The sequence below is a fragment of the Syngnathus floridae genome, chromosome 5 (assembly GCF_059516105.1).
Source record: "Syngnathus floridae isolate MCC-2025c chromosome 5, RoL_Sflo_1.0, whole genome shotgun sequence".
Classification (NCBI taxonomy): Eukaryota; Metazoa; Chordata; class Actinopteri; order Syngnathiformes; family Syngnathidae; genus Syngnathus; species Syngnathus floridae.
Genome location: NC_142417.1, coordinates 12,324,860 through 12,343,394, shown reverse-complemented (window position 1 = coordinate 12,343,394; position 18,535 = coordinate 12,324,860). Strand labels below are relative to the sequence as shown.

Below are 18,535 nucleotides of genomic sequence, written 5' to 3'. Positions count from 1 at the left end.
CAACAAAGCAAAGCAATGAAACAGTTCTTTATCTAAATTTTAATTCATTTGAGCAAGTACTGTACTAGTACTCAAAATCTCTCTTTCCATGGGCCTATGAATGTTTTCCTTAACACAGATCAGTCTCCCTGTCCCCTTTACAGAAAAACTGTTCCAAAGCATAATGTTTTCTCCCCCTGCTTTACAGTCAGTAGGTGCAGTGTTCTTGGGATGCAACTCGGCTTTAGTTTTCCCCCCAAACAGCATGAGTGGAGTTTGTGCCAAAAAGTTCTATTTTTGTTTCATTGGACCACATGGTTTCAAGCTTCAATGAAGCCTGGACATGAACTGTCTTAAACACGAGGACACTGCAGGATTTGAGTCCCTCTTGGCGTAGTGTGTTAATGATGTAACTTGTATTACATACTTTTCTCTCAGTTCTCTGTAGGTTATTCACCAGTGTAGGTCTCAGATTTTTGATCACTGTTCTCATGATCACTTTGATCCCACGGGGATGTTATCTTGCATTGCACCCCCCATAATTTACTACGTAGATATGTATGCTGATAGAAAAGCATGACGCTAGTGAAGATAAGCGCGACATAAAATGGATAGTTAGATAGAGAAGCTTCTGGGAGAGTTTGGCTAGTTGCATCATTATCATCATCCAGGCAGAAACAGTTGTAATGTGACCCATAATCCTGCCTGTCATCCCTGTTCCTCAAATGAAGATGCAGGCCTTGGCAAACTCGGCTGCTGACTCCTAATTATCTACTGTGCAGTCTGACAGGCAGGTCTGCAATGACTGTCACATCAGATGAATGCCACTTTCTCTTAGGCCTCCTGCTGTCAAGAAAATTTGGTCCATTAACACTAAGGCTATTACTAATCTGTATAAGTCACGAAAGATGGGTCAGACTTCCAGGGTGAAAAGACTGTGAGTCAAATTCTTACTCTTTACACAGAGCAACTATTCTGCGGGTCAGTGTCTTTCTTTCATTGCTCCAGAGGGTCTCCTAATATTAAGGCTAAAAAATAAATAGAAGATTAAGGACACAATCGTTAAAAGAGGCACATATGAGATTACTCCACTGCAAATAAAAAAATTAATGAACCAGTTGAGCAGTGGTGTGACAAAACATTTTGTTATGATCTTCGACAGTCCGTATGGTGGCCAGAAATTAAATTGTTCAAAAAGACAACTTTTTGGTTGTCAAGGTTGGTCAAATTTCTATTGTCGATTATAAGGAAAGCTTTGATTCAAGGCTACTTTCATTGGCCCAAAAAAATTGCTTCATCCTTTGTGACTGAGGTACGGCTGACATACATTGAAAGCAAAGCTGCTTCAAAGTCTTGTATAACAATACAGTACAATAAGAAGAAATGCAACTGGATTTCAGTTTATAAATTTTATAAAACATGTTTAGAGAATTACACGTGTAGATTTTGTGGTCTTTTATTAGTCTTGTCATGTCTTTCCTGAGTATCATATTGTTCTGTTCTTCATGTTGTCTGGACTTTCATTTTGGAATACATATATTGCCTGTATGTTCGTGTTTCCTTGCATATGCAGTGCAAATTAGTTATGATTATATGATACATAAGTCATAAAATAATATAGATCACCTGGTAAATGCACAAAAGGCCTTCGTGATGGTTTGGTTTGGTTTGGTTTGGTTTTAGATGGATTGCCGTTGTAGTTACTTCTGTCAAACAGTAGATGGCAACACATCCTCGGTCAGTACGTATTTGTATGACACAAGAATTCAAATGTCAGACAAACTACGTTTGGTTTGGCTCCTTCATAATATTTTTGTAATTAACGTGGTTGATGAATATTTTCTGTTACAATTAACAAAGCAAGTGCATATGGACTTGCGCAATTGTTTTATTCCATAATTGATTTTTTTTTGTGTGTGTGTGTGGGGGGGTAATTACAGGCGCATTTGAAATATGTTGCACTACAAGAGTTGTTTTAGTTACTATTATTACTACTAATAATGATTGTCACCGTTCGAAAGGGTATTTTTACTTTAGGGGGCAATAAAGATTACGAAATTAATGGGCGATGAATGATTGGCAGCTATTGTACACCAATGGTATACACCTCCTCCTATTAGATGGCCCAATAGCGCTTGAGGGCAGGTACAGTTCCCTCAATTACTTACTTTTAATGACGACGACATTTGAGAAGTTTGGTAAACGTTTTTCAGCCAACTGAGTGTGAGTTTTAACCTCCTTAATACCGTTTTATTCCACTGACATATTGAAATTGATTGGTTAGTTGAGTAAATACAAGTCAAGCAACCGTAACTTGTTGCTGACGTCGTCTTGATTAGCGGGCCTGATGTCTCCATAGCCTTAATACTCAATTTGCTTCGTGGCGTCTCGGTTGTAGTAAGTATTTGACAACGTATAAGAAATGTGTTGAAGAATATATTAATGTGTTTAATAACATTGAAACGTCGGGGAGGAATGGGACACGTTTGAAGTGATGGGGGAATCCGGCCGGCACCGGCGCTAGCAAAGTTCGATATATTTGGCGCCATATTTGATATAAATATTCCAACAAATTCGTTGTCCTTATTATTTACATTTCCCTACCCATCTGCACTCTAAAATTCAAAATTATTTATAGGAACGTGACAACAAATTACACCCATGTTACCGAAAAGAACTGGAATTAAGAAACAAAACCGTGTTCAACATTTGTCTGTGTGCGGCTGTTAAGGTACAAGAGCAAAGAGAACCATAATCAATTGATATAAGCAAATGTAACGACTAAGTGTCATAAAAACTATCTCTGCAGTGCGACCCCGGTCTGGCTGTTGATATCCTGCTGGAAGACTACTATTTAAAGTTAGGTGAAACAAATTTTACCGTAATGTATCGTTTTCATCCTCGGTGTAGATATTTGATGAAACTTAGTCTGCATGTCCCAAAATATCTCAAAAGTGTGTTCTGTATGTAGTTCTAAAGTAGCAGCTATCTTTCAACACTCTTAGTCTTGTGTGTGCGATAAACAGTAAAATACTGCATAAAAATTCATTCATCCATCCATTTTCAACAACGCTTATCTTGGTCACAGGAGCGTACTGGAGTTTATCCCTGCTGACTTTGATTATAACTTATCCCAGCTGACTTTGGGTGAAAAAGTGGTCTACACCCTGAACATATGTTCACACACCAGATGGACTGAGGTTGCATTTAACATGGAACTTAAACACAAACACTTACACACACAAAAAAATGTAATTCATCCCAAAATTCTAATTGAGCATTAAGATATACGGTGAGACCATAGCCTTAGTCACCGCAGGATACCATAATACCGCCCAATCCTCTGAAACATTAAGATTTATTAACAGGAATTTCTTCCCTTTGTGCTGCAGTTGAAAGGAAATATTTCAAGTGGACAAAATGGATCCAAAAAAGCCACCTGACTTCAGTAATATGGCGGGCATTCCTTGGCGGGGCCGTAGTAGAGGGCTTGCTGTAGCCAGAGGATTTTTCCCTCCTACTAATGTCCTACAAGTACAAGGCTCTGGTATACCTGCTGATGAGCCTTTAGCTGGACACGGTAGAGGACTTCACTCTGACGATGGAGGACTCTTTGGAGTGGGGCTCTTTCCCTCATCAGAACCCAAGATAGGCATATCAAGAGGCACAGTCCTGGCTAGCACAGAGGTTCGGAAGGTACTTGCAGAAGCAGCCCCCACCAGGAAAGAGGTAATCGAAGACTGAAAAGTGTTTTGTCTCAGTGTCATTTAAAAAAAAAAAAAAAATCGATTTACTCTTTGTATAGGTTGACTCGCCGTCACGTGGTCAAGAACCTGCGCTGATTTCAATGTTCAGGGGAATAGGCTTGGAACCTTCAGTGGCCTCAAGAGGAAGAGGAACATTACGACTTGGTGTGTATACAACTGCCCCCCTAGGATTTTATTTTTGTGGTAATTGTAGTAGTGGATAAAAAAGAAAGATGTATCTGCTTGGTGCATTTTGGTGAAGTGGGTGCTTATCCATTTCATCCATAGGAATTATAAATACAGCTTATTGCTGTCGTGAAACACAATACAACAATAAATACGGCCAGATGCGTCTCCAACTGTCAAGCGATCACCTTAAAACACAGAGATGTATTTATTGCATGTGTAAAAGTGAGTGGATCACTCAGATCACAGCCTGTGCAATGGAGATGCTTGAACCTGAATATTTTTCTGATTGCCTGTAATAGACTCCACCTTTGTGTTTCATCTATGAAATGGAGAGGATCGTGGCACAGGGATGAGAATTTTCCGCGGATTTCCGTAGTTTTTTCTGTTGAAAGTATTTCCCTATTTGCTTGCCGGCTGGACATGCGATCAACAAACCTCTCTTCTCCTCAGTGACCGTGTCACATATCCCTCCGCCCAGCAAAGCGGTGCCGCACATCAGCAGTCCACAGCCTTTTTACAAGTGTATAAGGAGTCCACTGTTCACCAATAAGGACAGAATTGATGGCAAACGCATTGCAAATTTCTAGGGAATTTTGTAGTTAGTCGTATCGTCACATTTTAACTAGCAATTCAATGCAATTATTTTTGCAGGAAGAGAAGCAGTCAGAGAGGTGGAAGAGTTAAAGCTGCCAATTCCGGATCTAGAAGCCAGTAGCCCACAGATTGGCCACCGCCAAGCAGTGATCGGCAGAGGGTAGGAATGACAAGATGACGTGTTGTGATAGAATGGGATCATCTAAGTTTTTTGCATTTGTTATGGTGCACCATTGTTTCATGCAGGACTGGAATCTATTTGCGGTAGTGGGTATCTGGCAGCAGGCCAGGGTCGAAGGCTGGCACAGGGGGTGGTGGATTGGTTGGTTGCCCTTTAGAACTTGCGATTTTAATATATTGCTTATTTTAATGGAAGCTATTGCTTCATTGAAAATAACTAAATTCAACAATACTTAATTTGTAACGTATGACAAATTAAAAATTTAATAAATGTTGACGTCAAATCAAACACATAGCAAGTTTGAATAAATACAAAATGAAGGTAATGTGTGCTGTCAGCTATTATCCCACTGATTTTTACTTAGCGCAGGTATGGTTTTGAGGTAAGATATTTGTTTTGGAAACACTTGTAACAGCACAATTTTCATCCAAGTCTTCCTGTAAACATGTTAGTTACAGCGGAGAGTAACCAACTATGAACAACATATTAATTGTTATAGTTTAGTCTATGGTAATACTGATTGGACCCCAAAATTCATTCATCATTTGTTGATCTTAAGATTTTCACATGTCATTTTGTCTAAGTTTTGAAGTTGGTGTTTAATGTAAGTTACACCGTACCAATTGCATATCCACTAAATATTTTTCCCATTATTAATGAAGTGTCAATTATGCTGGGTTATCGCTATGAGTTGTATTAAAGCCTGGCATGGCCTATGAACTGTTGCAGATTTTTTGGCCGAGAAATTTCCCCAAGCATGATGGTGGGAGTTGGAAGAGCATTAAATCCTGCGCTTGGACTGGGACAAAGATGTCCCTTACCTCTTTCCTCCCTTCCTCTCAAAAGTGTTCAGGCTGGTTCTCTTACCTCTGAGGCATCAGCATGCCATCCCTCCGAGACCTCTGACACAGGTAATAAGCCTAAACGTTTGAAAACCACTTAGGGAGCAGAGCATCCAATGCATTAACATATTCTATCATAGATGGGACTTGAAAAATGTTTCCTTCACTATATTAGTAATAAAGGGTTAATGAATCCCTTTTCGTACTCGAGTCAAGTAAGCAATAACTTATCCTAAATTAGGTCATATTACATCCATTCATTATCACATCAATTAAAACAAAACTAAAATCCTTAAACTAAGAAAAAGAAATACTTGTGTAACAATTTACTAATACAATTCTGTGAAGAAATTGTGTCCATTGTTCAAGCGGCCCAAGACCCTGTGGCTACTGCACCAGGAAAGAAAGAATTGAAAATGGAGGCAGTCCAGTAAGATTACTTTTTTACCTCTAACTCTTGTTACGAGTTTAAATTCTTTTGCTATCCCTTTTGGTCATGTGAGCAAAGTGTTATCCATTTGGTAATAACTATTAAATTATCTGAATGTCATTGACCTAAATATTTTTGTATGTGTGTTTTCTTGGTCAGCCTGCCACTCAACAAGGCTGGATCAAAAGGAACTCCAGTAACTATTGGCTCAAATCATATTCCAATTAACTGCAAGAACAAAGCTGTTTATCAGTACCATGTCACATTTACGTAAGTAATTTTGATCTCGGACTTCTTTGTATTTCAGCAGACAAAACAGCATTAGTCAATATGCGTTTGTACACTCTTCTACAAGTTTTATGGAAATATACCATATATGTAATTTATCGACCTATGATGATGTCCAATGACATGAAGATTCACTTTTGGATGACTGAGCTTTCATTCTCTCGATACACTGTATTCTTTTTCACGTACATACATGTGTCTGAAAATATTTATGACAATTTGTATATCCACTCTTTTCCCAGACCAAATGTTGAATCCATGTCAATGCGCTTCGGAATGATGAAAGAGCACTACTTGACCACAGGAGAAGTTACAGCTTTTGATGGTTCTATACTCTACCTTCCCCTACAACTGAAGAATGTAGGTATTAATTTAGGAGCACATGCCAGTGTATTATTTATGATCTACCTATATATTAGTATTTACGTTCCCTACTAAGGAAGCCAAGTGCTCAACTCCATCAGATTTTCCTGTAAGATTATTCTATAATCTAAGGCAGGGGATAGATATTTTTTTCCTATCGTATTTTCATCAGGCAAACCTGTTGTAACAAAATCAAAAGATAATATTCTGGTTTTGTCATGGTATTGATGTAACTGATACTAATTGAAACATTGTCCAAGTAAGTTTTGTTTTAATACGGGAAGGTTCACGGTACATGGTCTGTTCACTCATTTGAGTACATCATATATTTCTTGCTTATAGCATTGGAAAAACGATACTGGTTATTAACAGTGACCCCTTTGCTTAAAGCGTACCAGTGGAGTTCAGATGAAAAATATATATATGGTTTATCAAGGAAAACTCTATCCAAATGTGTTTTTGGTTACTACATTGATTGTATTCAAGCAAGCTTATAAGAGCTCTGCAAAACTATTTGTCAAGACGCCTTTACTGCAGCCATGTTGCTTGGGAGAAGAGGAGCCGTGACGTAGCGCCATTGTCAGCCGTCATGGCTCGGCTGCCTCCTCAATACACTTGCGTTCAATACGCCCTTTTCCCAGTCAGAGCCTCATGAATCCGAGTCATTCTCGCAACCAAAACATCTCCCAATTACTGAACTAAAAGTTTGAGAAAATGAAGGTACTGACTCTGAGAGAAAACACGATAGAATTTTAGAGTTGGGCTTAACATGTAGATACCCCAATTCTGTTGTCATGGTCACCAAATTAGTACTAAACTCTGACGTAGCAGTAATGTGGTGAAGTGAGCAACAGATTATTCGTGGCCAGAGTGTGTTTTTTGTCTTGAGCTTTGGAACTTGACACAATTTTTGAAAATTAAATTATTTCACTTTTTCAGCCTTGCGGCACCCTCCCTGAAATAGTTGGGAGCCTGTTTTAGTCTCAGACTACAATTTGAGGATTGTTCATATTGTTAAATTGTAAATGTATGTCTTAAAGTAAAATTTGGTTAATTCACAGGAGGTGGTTCTTACGTGTTTGAGAAGAACCGACAATGAAGAAATCAAAATCCAAATACAGATGACAAAGATATTGCCACCCAACTCTGAGCTATGCATCCCACTCTACAATGTCGTTCTCCGGAGGTACACTTTTGAATTTAAAGACCAAATGTGAAGTAAACTTGGCCAACTATATTTTAACAGCTAAAATCATTTTAAGCATACTTTTGTTTTTCAACGCAACTCACCCAGGTTTTTAATTAGACCCATAGCAACGCGCTTAACAACGAAAATGCACGGTTGCAATTTCCGGTGAGTGACGTCGTTTCAAAAAGGCTGAGTGCCAGTCAGTCATTGTACTGCACTGTTGATTGTCCCGTTCACTGCTCTATTCCATTGTTATCGCTTGATGTGGCAAAAGGCATCAGAGCTGTGTGGCCATATATTGATATTGTTTGAGTAGCCATCAGATAAGAGTTGGGCACATACTAAATAGATCAGTTTCGTTTTATCAAAGCAAATGTAGTATTTCACCGTAGTGTCGACGAGTGTTCTTTATGAGAACCATTTTGCTTATGATAAAGGGTTTGCAAAAACATAGGCGTGATTGCAAACAGTTTTAAAAAAAATGTCTGCTGTCTTGTCTTACCAATGACAATGTAGGACACCAACCCGCTATGACGTGCTCTGTGCTAGCAGAAAGAAACGTATCGTGCGTAATTTAGAACATGGCACAGCCTCAAATTTCAAACAATAAAGCTAGGCTGATAACCACAGCCTATATCACTTACTGCTCTTCAAATCTCAATGGTCTCGCCTCCACTTGATGTCCGGTGTTCTCCCAAAATGACAACCAGTTCAGGGTGTCTGCCACCTACTGCCGTTGACTGCTGGGATAGGCTTCACCACACCCATGACCCCCGTGGGGACAAGCGGTGTAGAAAATGGATGGATGGAATGTATGAACTAGAAATTACTTTTTCGTGCTTTCTATTTTGTGTTATGTTAAATTACTTGTGAGACGAAATTATCAAATTTGTCATTTTCTGAAAAGTACTTCAAACTTTAAAATGTCTTGGTTTTTAAAAAAATAAAAAATTCTTTCCTCTGATTCAAGGGTCATGAAAATGATTGGATTGAAGCCAATCGGGAGAAATCATTATAATCCAGAAAATGCAGTAGTTCTTGACAAACATCGGTAAGTAGTATCTTGAAATGCTACCATAAAGAGGCTTTGTTCAAATCTGTTCAAGTAAATGTGTTTTATAGGCTGCAGGTATGGCCAGGCTATTCATCATGTATCAAACATACAGATGGAGGTCTGTACCTGTGTGTTGATGTCTCCCACAAAGTCTTGCGGAATGACTCTGTGCTGGAAGTCATGTGAGTTAATGCTAGATTATTAACACAAAACAGTTAAATCATTTGAATGGTAGATTTAAATATTTATTTGATGTTGACCAAATAACAAAAGAACATCTACATTTGAGATCATCTTCAAAGTGAAGAAGGTAAAGACATTTCTTTAGTTGTGCTTAGAATATAACATTATTTTTTGGATATTTGTTTGAGTGGTACTTCGTTACATTCCGTAAATTCAGTATTGTTCAACTGTTGAAGTGTGTTTTTGAAGCTGCACCGTATTCAAAGAACGACACACACTGTTTGTAAATGCTCTCTGGCAAATAATGCACTAACCTGTTGGATCATCAATTGGTCAAATGATTATTGATTGTTGAGACAAAGCAAAGCTGTCTTTCAAAATACTTAAAGCACAAATGGGCATGTAATTTAAAACTTACATTTGACATGTTATCTCCTGACAGGAATATTCTCTACCAACGAAGCAAAGAGAAATTTAGAGATGAATGCACCAAAGAACTTGTTGGAAACATCATCATCACCCGCTACAATAACCGGACTTACCGCGTTGATTCCATTGAGTGGGACAAATCACCCAAAGACACCTTCACTTTGATGGATGGCACAAAAACCACTTTTGTGGACTACTACAGGTGTGACAATTGTCTTTGTGGTCATCATTGAGCAAGGAAAGTAAACATTGAAACATGGCTTAAAGTACTGTAGCATATATATCAGAATTCCAGTGCATACATTTTTTGCTTAAGATACAACTTATATCTGCGTGTTCTTCCTCACTCAAGCAAATCAAATGACAAAATTTACCAATAATATGTGACAATACGGCACACATTGATTTCAAAGTATTATAGATTTTATAGAAATAGAAAATCATTATCGACATTACAGAAATAGAATAATCCTCACATGCACGCGACTTTACAGATAGTGATACCTCTACTTACGAACGCCTATACTTACAAACTCTTTGAGATACGAACTGGAGCCTCGCAATACTTTTGGATTTTCTTACGAACCAAATTCGGACTTCCGAACCGGTTACCAGGTTACCCCCTGCTCCCACCCACCTGTTCGTCTTGGCCAGTAACGGTTTTTGGCACGTGCAACACAGGAGCAGCATTTTTTCATGTCACGTATAATTACAATATTTTGCACCGCAAAGGTTTTCTATTTTTCATATTACTGTGTGGGGAATTGACAATTTAGCGCCCCCTTCAGCTGCAGGCCGGGCAGACTAGCCTGAGGCTAGTGAGGAGTTCATTAGGCCTACTTATTGTCTTGTGATCAGCCCGGAATGTTCACATCTGAAGCTAGTTTTTTATTGTTTATTTAATTAATAATAAGGGTTTTTTTCCCCCCCTACCATTTCTACTTACAAACCGGATTGCAGAACAAATTAAATTCGTAAGTAGAGGTATCACTGTATTAACATACATACATTGTGTTACAGCTTTTGAGGTGTGCCAACAGAGTCAACAACTAACCCTAACTACAAAGGCCCAGTTGTTCGAAACTCTTTTTTTTTTTTAACCACTGGTTAAGTAGATTCAACCGATCTTTAACTTTAGTGGCACATGATTAACTTTGATGCTGCATTTAACTAACAGCGTGATTAATCATGTTTTGAACAATACCTATTCATTGATCAATTAACTTTATCTTTTATTGTCTATTAATCATAGCAAGCACTATGGAATTATTATTAAAGAAATGGACCAACCTCTTCTCATGCATAAACCAAAAGAGCGTTCCAAGCCGGGTGGAAAGGTAAAGGTTTTCAATTTCTGTTTATTAACTCAATACCACGAATGTAACATGTTTTTCTTGAGTCTTTTGACACTGTTCAAATATAAATCTGCAAGGAAATGTAAATGAACTTCAAATGTCAGTACTTAGAAACAGCAAATTGAGTGACGTGGCCAAACATGACATAATGGAATATCATTTTAATGAAAAAGAATGACTTACACTGATTTCACACTGAATACTTTATTACTTATTATTTTCAGCAAGTCATTACTGGAGAAATCTTAATCGTTCCTGAGCTTTCGTTCATGACTGGGATCCCAGAAAATATGAAGAAGGATTTCAAAACAATGAAGGTACATTTGATCAGAATTTCTTATTTCAGACACAAACAAAAGTATTTAAAGCACAATTTTAATTTGTTTTTTACGTAGTCCTCGGTTAAAGTATTGTTCTTAGCTTGTGTAAACTTTAAGTACTCTCAAAGGTATCTGTCATTGGCTGGCCACTATTAAAAATTTGAATTTAAATATTTTAGGACCTGACCATGCACATTAATTTGAATGCCGACCAGCACACCCTTTCAATAAAGCAACTTTTGAAGAACATAAGCGCTAACCCCGACAGCCAAAAAGAAGTCACCAAGTGGAACCTTGAATTTGCCCCGGAAATACTGCAAGTAAGTTATATGACTGACAATGAGAATATTTTTCTGGAAGTATACCTATGTTAAACTATACGTTCACTTGTGAACCCAGATCTGCTTGATGAAGTGGAATTTCATTTTCACTCTTTCAGGTAAAGGGTAGAATTCTGCCTCTTGAAACCATCTGTGTACAAACATCGGCGTTTACAATTGGTGCTGATGGATCGTGGTCCAGAGATGTTGTGAGGGTTGCTTCAATTAGCTCAGTAAGTAACTGGGACATCTGATAAGTACTTTTTGATTAACAGACGAAACTTCGCTTAAAATAATTTCAATTTCATTTCATGATTATAGTGATCGCTCTAACTTCGATGTCTGATTTGTTTATTATGGTCTGAGTTGCATTGCGTTATTCTTGGTCATAGTCTTGGTACCTTTGCTTACAAGTGGGGCTGCAGCAAACATTGTTTTTGATAATGAATTAATTAATTTGATCCAATTCAATGATTCAATATTTTTTACTGTTGCATGGCATATATTTAAGTGTCATTATTTGAATCTAACATGCATTAATTATGATTAATTTACTGTTATGGCTATAAACAGGAAAATAGCCACAAATACATATTCATCACTGTTTTTGTGATCAAACACAAAGATCTGCTTTCATGGTAACGACATGAAATTTGAAACTGTAATGCTTAAGTTGAACATTTGTAAGTAAACGATCTTATCCCTCGACTTGGTCATATGAGAAATATCTCATTTTAAAAGCTTACACGGGAGCCAGTGTTGCTTATGTTTTAGCTCAGTCAGGTTTGTTTTGGTCGTTGGTATTCATTGTCAAATCAATCTCTTAGGTCCCCCTAAAAAAATGGGCCATTTTCTACCCTTGCCGCTATGCAGACCATGCTGAAGAGTTTATTTCAACCTTGAACAAGGTGGGTGGGCCTCTCGGGGTGCAAGTGGCTCGTCCTGTGTGTGTAGAGCTGAGGGATGATCGCACAGAATCGTATGTCAAAAGCATCCACTCTCAGCTCACTAGTGAGGTAAGACATGCATTTTAACAATAGACATTCTGCTTACGATTCCCTGCTAATTTTAACCTTTTTTTTTTTTTAATCAAGTTCCTCCATAATTTTAAGATGCACTGTAAAATGACTGGGACAATTTTACTATTGAAATGATTGTGGTATTTAGATTCATGATTTCTTATGGCGAGAGTAAATTGAAAACCCCCAAATTCCGATGTTGATGATTCTTGTTTGTAAATGAACACAATATATGCTATCAGTGTTGAAAAAAAAAAAAAACATTTAAGGATACTGTCTTACATTCTTAATTCTTGTTCATAGCCTACTTTGCAGCTTGTAGTGTGCATCCTGGTAGGGAACAGAGAAGATCTCTACAGTGCCATCAAGAAGCTCTGCTGTGTTAAAAGTCCCATCCCATCCCAGGTATCATACAGTAGCTAAAAAAAACAAGTGACAAACTTGAAATCATAGTTATAGAGATTAAAGTTAAAGAGTTGTCCCCCAGATTAAATCATTGATTGGCTGAACTGCTGTACAAGAAAAAACATATTGTGCTTTATATTCCATTTTGGGATGTGGCTTTGACGTGGAAAAAGTGAATGCTGTGAATACCTTGTGGTTGCACTATAATAGGGGTCACCATCCTTTTTACTCAAATGACCTTTACTCATGGTATTCTGTGGCATTAATAATTAATTAATAATAATCCTCTGTTCATCGTATTTCTCACAATAATTAGGAAACAAATATCAATATGCAACTTTTAATGTAAATCTGTGTTGGTTTCCCACATTTTCAAATGCTTATTTCTATAAAATTCCTTGTGAATCTACTACTGTATTTTCCGGACTATAAGCCCCGACTTTTTGCACAAGCTTTAAACCCTGCAGCTTGTAGTCCGGTGCGATGTATCTATGGATTTTTCGTGATTTTTGTGATGTCTAGTACACTTATACTACACTCATTAATAAGCTGGTTGTGGGCCACTGTTGTACGGCACCGCTTGGCTGAGCGGAGAGATATGTGACCAGACACATGGTCACTGGGGAGAAGAGTGGTGTGTTAATCACATGTCCGTCCGGAAGGCAAATAGTGCCGCCCAATTGACACAAACAAGAGACAGAACGAGATTAAGATGGACATTACTGGTGAAAAGAAGTTTTTATACACAAATCCTCATTATGGGGGACAAATGCATATGATGCTGCTTTTACGTTAAAGGAAGTTGGTTTGGCTCTTAACAAAGGAACAAGAGCTACTCATGTACTATAGAGATTTCCTCTTGCCACTAGAGGGTACTGGGCTATTGGTGATGACATTTTGTTGTGTCATCCATTTCTCCGGAGCTATACATGTAGTTCATATCGCATTGCCAACTTTACCCCAGTAAGTGGTCCCATTTTATTTATTATTAGTGTGTTGCTAGTGTTCCCTGCACATTAAGTTTATTATGGTCGTTGCTGAGATTTATACGTTTGTTTGCAAAAGTCCTTCATCTCTGTTTAAACGTTATATTAATAAAAGGTATGCGTCCAAAAAGAACCATTTCTTTCCCGTCAATCTTCGCTTATATTCTCTTACAAATGGTAATTAAACATTAAAACACCTGCGGCTTATAGTCCGGTACAGTTTATATAGATGAACAAACCTAGATTTTCCCCTAATTTTAGCATTTCCGGTTTATAGTCCAGGAAATACGGTAACTTAGTTTTGTTTTGTTTGCTAGGTTATCAACATCCGGACAATTTCCCAGCAACAGAAGTTAAGGAGTGTGGCCCAAAAAATACTCCTGCAAGTGAACAGCAAATTAGGAGGAGAACTTTGGACTGTCAACGTCCCTTTGGTAAGCCCCGTGCTTATCAACAGCCACAGTGTTTGTGTGCGGGCGAGAGAGAGAGAGTGAGAGTGTGTGTGCATGTGCATATTTGTGTTAAATGTAGATACGTATGTATTTGTATGTTTGTTTTGGCAATCTAAAGTGAAACAAGATGTTGTTTTTTCTAAAACCTTTTCACCACTGACGAGACCAAGCCAAAAGTGTTGCAACAAAGCATTAGTTTGAAAGTGTGTGCATTTATACAACCAAGAGAATGTAACTGATTCAATTTTACTCTTAAAAGGAAAAAAAAAATTTTTAGTTGTACAGATTGTCATAATGGTGAAAATGTCTTGGTCACATTCGCACAAATTTATATTTGCAAAAACCTCATAGAAAAAAATAATGGTGGTTGGAGTTGATGTCCACCATGACACCAGCAAGAGTCGCCGATCAGTCATGGGCTTTGTTGCAAGCACAAACAAGTAAGTCTTTTTCATTGTTTATTGGTTTCAAATCAATGTTCATCCCTACGTTGTTGTTTTTTGTTTGTTTTTTAGCTCACTGACTCGCTGGTATTCAAGAGTAACTTTCCAAGGACCCAATGAAGAAATCATCAATGGTTTTACAGTTTGCTTGTTGGATGCACTGCACAAGTATCATGAGGTAACACAAAGAAAATTACAAATTACACAACAATTTAAGAGTATGAAATACATGGGTGTATATAGCATTTAGAATGCACATATTTTTATTAACATTTTATGAGTGCTTACAGTTACCAACGTGTCGAACAGTGAACTGACTGAATAATTCGTATTGAACCAAAATGGTTGAACCGATCGGTTGCTTTGGTCAGAAACCGTCCCCATGATTTACAAATCCTCTTTTGCTTGTTCCGGTCTGGATTTTTATCGGCCAAGGTTAACAGAGCCAATTACTACATACTGTGTTGTATACTTTGCGATGTTATTTGGAAAAGACGTATACTTTGCAATGTTATCTGGAAAAGATGTGTGTGTGTAATATAACATTTTAAGGACAATATTTTACTGCTTAATTGCTACAGTGTTTCCTATATATACATGAAACTTCTACATAGGTCAACCATTACTTGCCAGAAAGGATTGTGGTGTATCGGGATGGTGTGTCAGATGGTCAAGTCAAGATGGTTGAGCAGCATGAGATCCCACAGCTAATCAAATGCTTCGAGACGTTTCCCAGCTATGAGCCCAAGCTTGTCTTCATTGTAGTCCGAAAGAGAATCAGCACTACCCTCTATTCATGTGCTGGAAGCAGCTTTGGCGCGCCTTCACCTGGAACTGTTCTGGATCACACACTCACTCAAAAAGACTGGTCAGTGCATTTTTTTATTTGTTACTGCCAGTTTTGTTTTACTACTGTACCGTATTTTCCGCACCATCAGACGCTTCGGGTTAAAAGGAGCAGATTCAATTCCGGGTGCTTTTCTGTGCTTAATCCACAGATAGGTCGCACCACATTATAGGGTGCATACATGCCATGACTTGCGGTTAAAAAAAAAAAAAAAAACATCACAGGAGCAATGCAGTGAGTTCAGTCGTACGTTATTCTATTTAATCATTTACTGTATTGTACTCGTGTTGTTAATCAATATTACCGTATTGGCCCGAATATAAGACGACCTTTATTATAAGACGACCCCCTCTTTCTCAAGTTTGAAAAAAGACTTTTTGGCCCCATCTAGCGTTGTGAATGGGTATATTGTCTAGGCCCCGAATGCAAGACGACCCCCACTTTTTCAGTCTTATTTCAATGCAAAAAACACCATCTTATATTCGGGCCAATACGGTAATATACAAATCCATCAAAGTCCTCATCTTCTGTATCCAAATTAAACAGTTGGGCAAATTCGCCATTAAACATGACAAGTTCCCTCTTGTCATTGTTACGTTATTTTTCGGCAATGATACCGGCTTTCCAGAAAGCTTGAGTTGTGCCTCGAAAACATGTCTCTTTGTCGATGCCATTTTAGATGGTTACAATGCTGTTTGCCTTGCACAAACAATAGTATTTATTTATCAATGGCCGCGGAGGTATGTACTCTACGCGTTACTGATTAGTTTTCTGCCCCAATCCACGCAAAACGTGACATCCTCTGATTGGTTCATCGGGTCTACATATTACGCCAGTATATTACGTCTCTGTGTGGCAAAAGCCACACAAAACAACTTTACAGATTTTGGAATTCGGTACACAAAAGGTGCACCTCATTAAAAGGCGTACCTTCACTTTTAAGTGCACCTTTAAGTGCGGAAAATACGGTAATTTCTAGAGCATATTACTAAGATGATTTTCCTTTGTACTCATGGTATGCGCTGCCGCCCAGCGCGCTGGTATCTATGCTCTAAAATTGACCGATTGCACTGGTAAACAGCAAATTTAATCAGAGATGACTTTGTCTCTCAAAACATATCTTTAATATTGATTTAAAAAGAAAAAACTTGTAGCACGACACTTTTTGTTATTTTCAGTTTGAAGGTTTCAAGTTTGACCTATAAAAGCTTACGCAACATGAATGTTACCATGTGTTGTATTTAATAGCTATGATGTGTCACAAAAAAAATACACGTTTCTGATCCTAACCCTTAATTCATAAAAGTGCTCTCACAAAGTTACATGTCTGTCTTCCCCCTGATATCCACACACTGCAGGGTGGACTTCTACCTGATGGCACATCACATTCAACATGGATGTGGACTTCCTACCCACTACATTACCCTCTACAATACAGCGAACCTGATGCCTGACCATCTGCAAAGGTTTCCACTTACACAAACATGAGAATAGAATAGAATAGAATAGAATAGAATAGAATAGAATAGAATAGAATAGAATAGAATACGTGAGTAGTCACCCTCTCCATAAGTAGTCACCTTATCGTGGTGGAAGGGTTTGCGTGTCCAAATGATCCTAGGAGCTAAGTTGTCTGGGGCTTTAGGCCCCTGGCAGGGTCAATATTGGCAAAATGGTCCTAGGTGAAGGGCCAGACAAAGCACGGCTTACACAAACCCCTTATGTTGACTACAATAAATGGATTTGGTTTTTCCTCGCCCGGACGCGGGTCAACGGGGCCCCTCTCTGGAGCCAGGCCTGGAGTTGGAGCTCGAAGGCAAGCGTCCGGTGGCCGGGCCTCCGCCCATGGGGCCCGGCCGGGTACAGCCCAAAAAGGATGTGTGGGTCCCCCTTCCCATTGGCTCACCACCTTTGGTAGGGGCCAAAGGGGTCGGGTGCAAAGTGAGCTGGGCGGCAGCCAAAGGTTGGGGACCTTGGCTACAGAAGCTGGCTCTTGGGACATGGAATGTCACCTCTCTGACTGGAAAGGAGGCTGAGCTGATGTGCGAGGCAGAAAAGTCTGAATGTGTAACCACAGTTTACCATGCCTCATTCTGCTTTACTGCTATAAATTGTCAGACATTTTTAGTCATTGTACTGCTTCAAAGGCTTATTTTAATTGCATTGCTTTTTATACACCAACAGGCTGACCTTCAAGATGTGTCATTTGTACTGGAACTGGCCAGGCACTATTCGCGTTCCAGCCCCATGCAAATATGCACACAAACTGGCTTACCTTTCAGGACAGTACCTCCATTCAGAACCCTCCATCCAGCTGGCCGACAAGCTTTTTTTCCTTTGAAACACACAAACTATTTTCCTGCAAGTTATTGTTAACCAGTTATGGTGTGAAAGGAAAGAAATGTTTGAAAAAATTTGTTTTAAAAAATTATCAAAGAAACCCTAGAATTAGAGTTGGAAGTCTTACTGTAGGATTTTTGTTATTCACTCTAACCTTAAATGGCATCCTACTAGCCTTGGATAGCCTCAGCATCCGAGATGAATAAAGACAGGATAGAAACTGGACAAAATGCAAGCTTTACATTTTTGGGGAAGCTTTTTTTCCTTTAAAACATGCAAGCTTTATTTTCCTGTTGAAACACCAGTTATGGTTTCAAGAAATATGTGAGTTATTGTTAACCAGTTATGGTGTGAAAGGAATGAAAATGCTGTTTGAATAAAATTGCTAAAAAGAATTTTAAAAATTGGATACGAGTTTGAAGTCTTACTGTAGGATTTTTGTTTTTAACACGAACCCGAAATGGTGTCTTACTAGCCGTGGATAGCCTCAGCATCTGAGATGAATGAAAACAGGATAGAAACTGGATGAAATCCAAGCGCTACCTTTTAGGGCAACTGTTGACTTTTACCAATGTTTCAAA

At 38.4% G+C, this 18,535-nt stretch overlaps 1 protein-coding gene across 4 annotated transcripts; it reads left to right on the top strand.

Moving 5' to 3' along the window:
• The first annotated feature begins 2,080 nt into the window (after positions 1 to 2,080).
• piwil2 (piwi-like RNA-mediated gene silencing 2) lies at positions 2,081 to 18,361 on the top strand. Of its 4 annotated transcripts, XM_088375777.1 has the most exons (25): positions 2,114 to 2,202; positions 2,789 to 2,838; positions 3,372 to 3,708; positions 3,785 to 3,890; positions 4,566 to 4,668; positions 5,419 to 5,600; positions 5,880 to 5,961; positions 6,121 to 6,231; positions 6,492 to 6,609; positions 7,674 to 7,798; positions 8,772 to 8,852; positions 8,924 to 9,037; positions 9,481 to 9,669; positions 10,720 to 10,804; positions 11,047 to 11,139; positions 11,322 to 11,462; positions 11,582 to 11,695; positions 12,290 to 12,478; positions 12,785 to 12,886; positions 14,190 to 14,306; positions 14,676 to 14,764; positions 14,840 to 14,945; positions 15,382 to 15,635; positions 16,973 to 17,080; positions 17,799 to 18,361. In XM_088375777.1, exons 3-25 carry the CDS (start codon positions 3,400 to 3,402, stop codon positions 17,953 to 17,955), a joined length of 3,075 nt encoding a protein of 1,024 aa, XP_088231903.1. In that variant the 5' UTR covers positions 2,114 to 2,202; positions 2,789 to 2,838; positions 3,372 to 3,399; the 3' UTR covers positions 17,956 to 18,361. The 4 variants fall into 4 exon arrangements, with proteins under 4 accessions (XP_088231905.1, XP_088231902.1, XP_088231903.1 ...); XM_088375779.1 differs by lacking the exon at positions 2,789 to 2,838 and having other exon boundaries at positions 2,081 to 2,202; positions 5,901 to 5,961; XM_088375776.1 differs by lacking the exon at positions 2,789 to 2,838 and having other exon boundaries at positions 2,081 to 2,202.
• Positions 18,362 to 18,535: the final 174 nt, after the last annotated feature.

Coding starts and splice junctions, on each gene's coding strand:
- piwil2 (XM_088375776.1), top strand. CDS start 3,400: ATGGATCCAAAAAAGCCACCTGACTTCAGTAATATGGCGGGCATTCCT. Junction 12,479..12,784: donor ACTCTCAGCTCACTAGTGAG/GTAAGACATGCA, acceptor TCTTGTTCATAG/CCTACTTTGCAGCTTGTAGT. Junction 14,946..15,381: donor CACTGCACAAGTATCATGAG/GTAACACAAAGA, acceptor ACTTCTACATAG/GTCAACCATTACTTGCCAGA.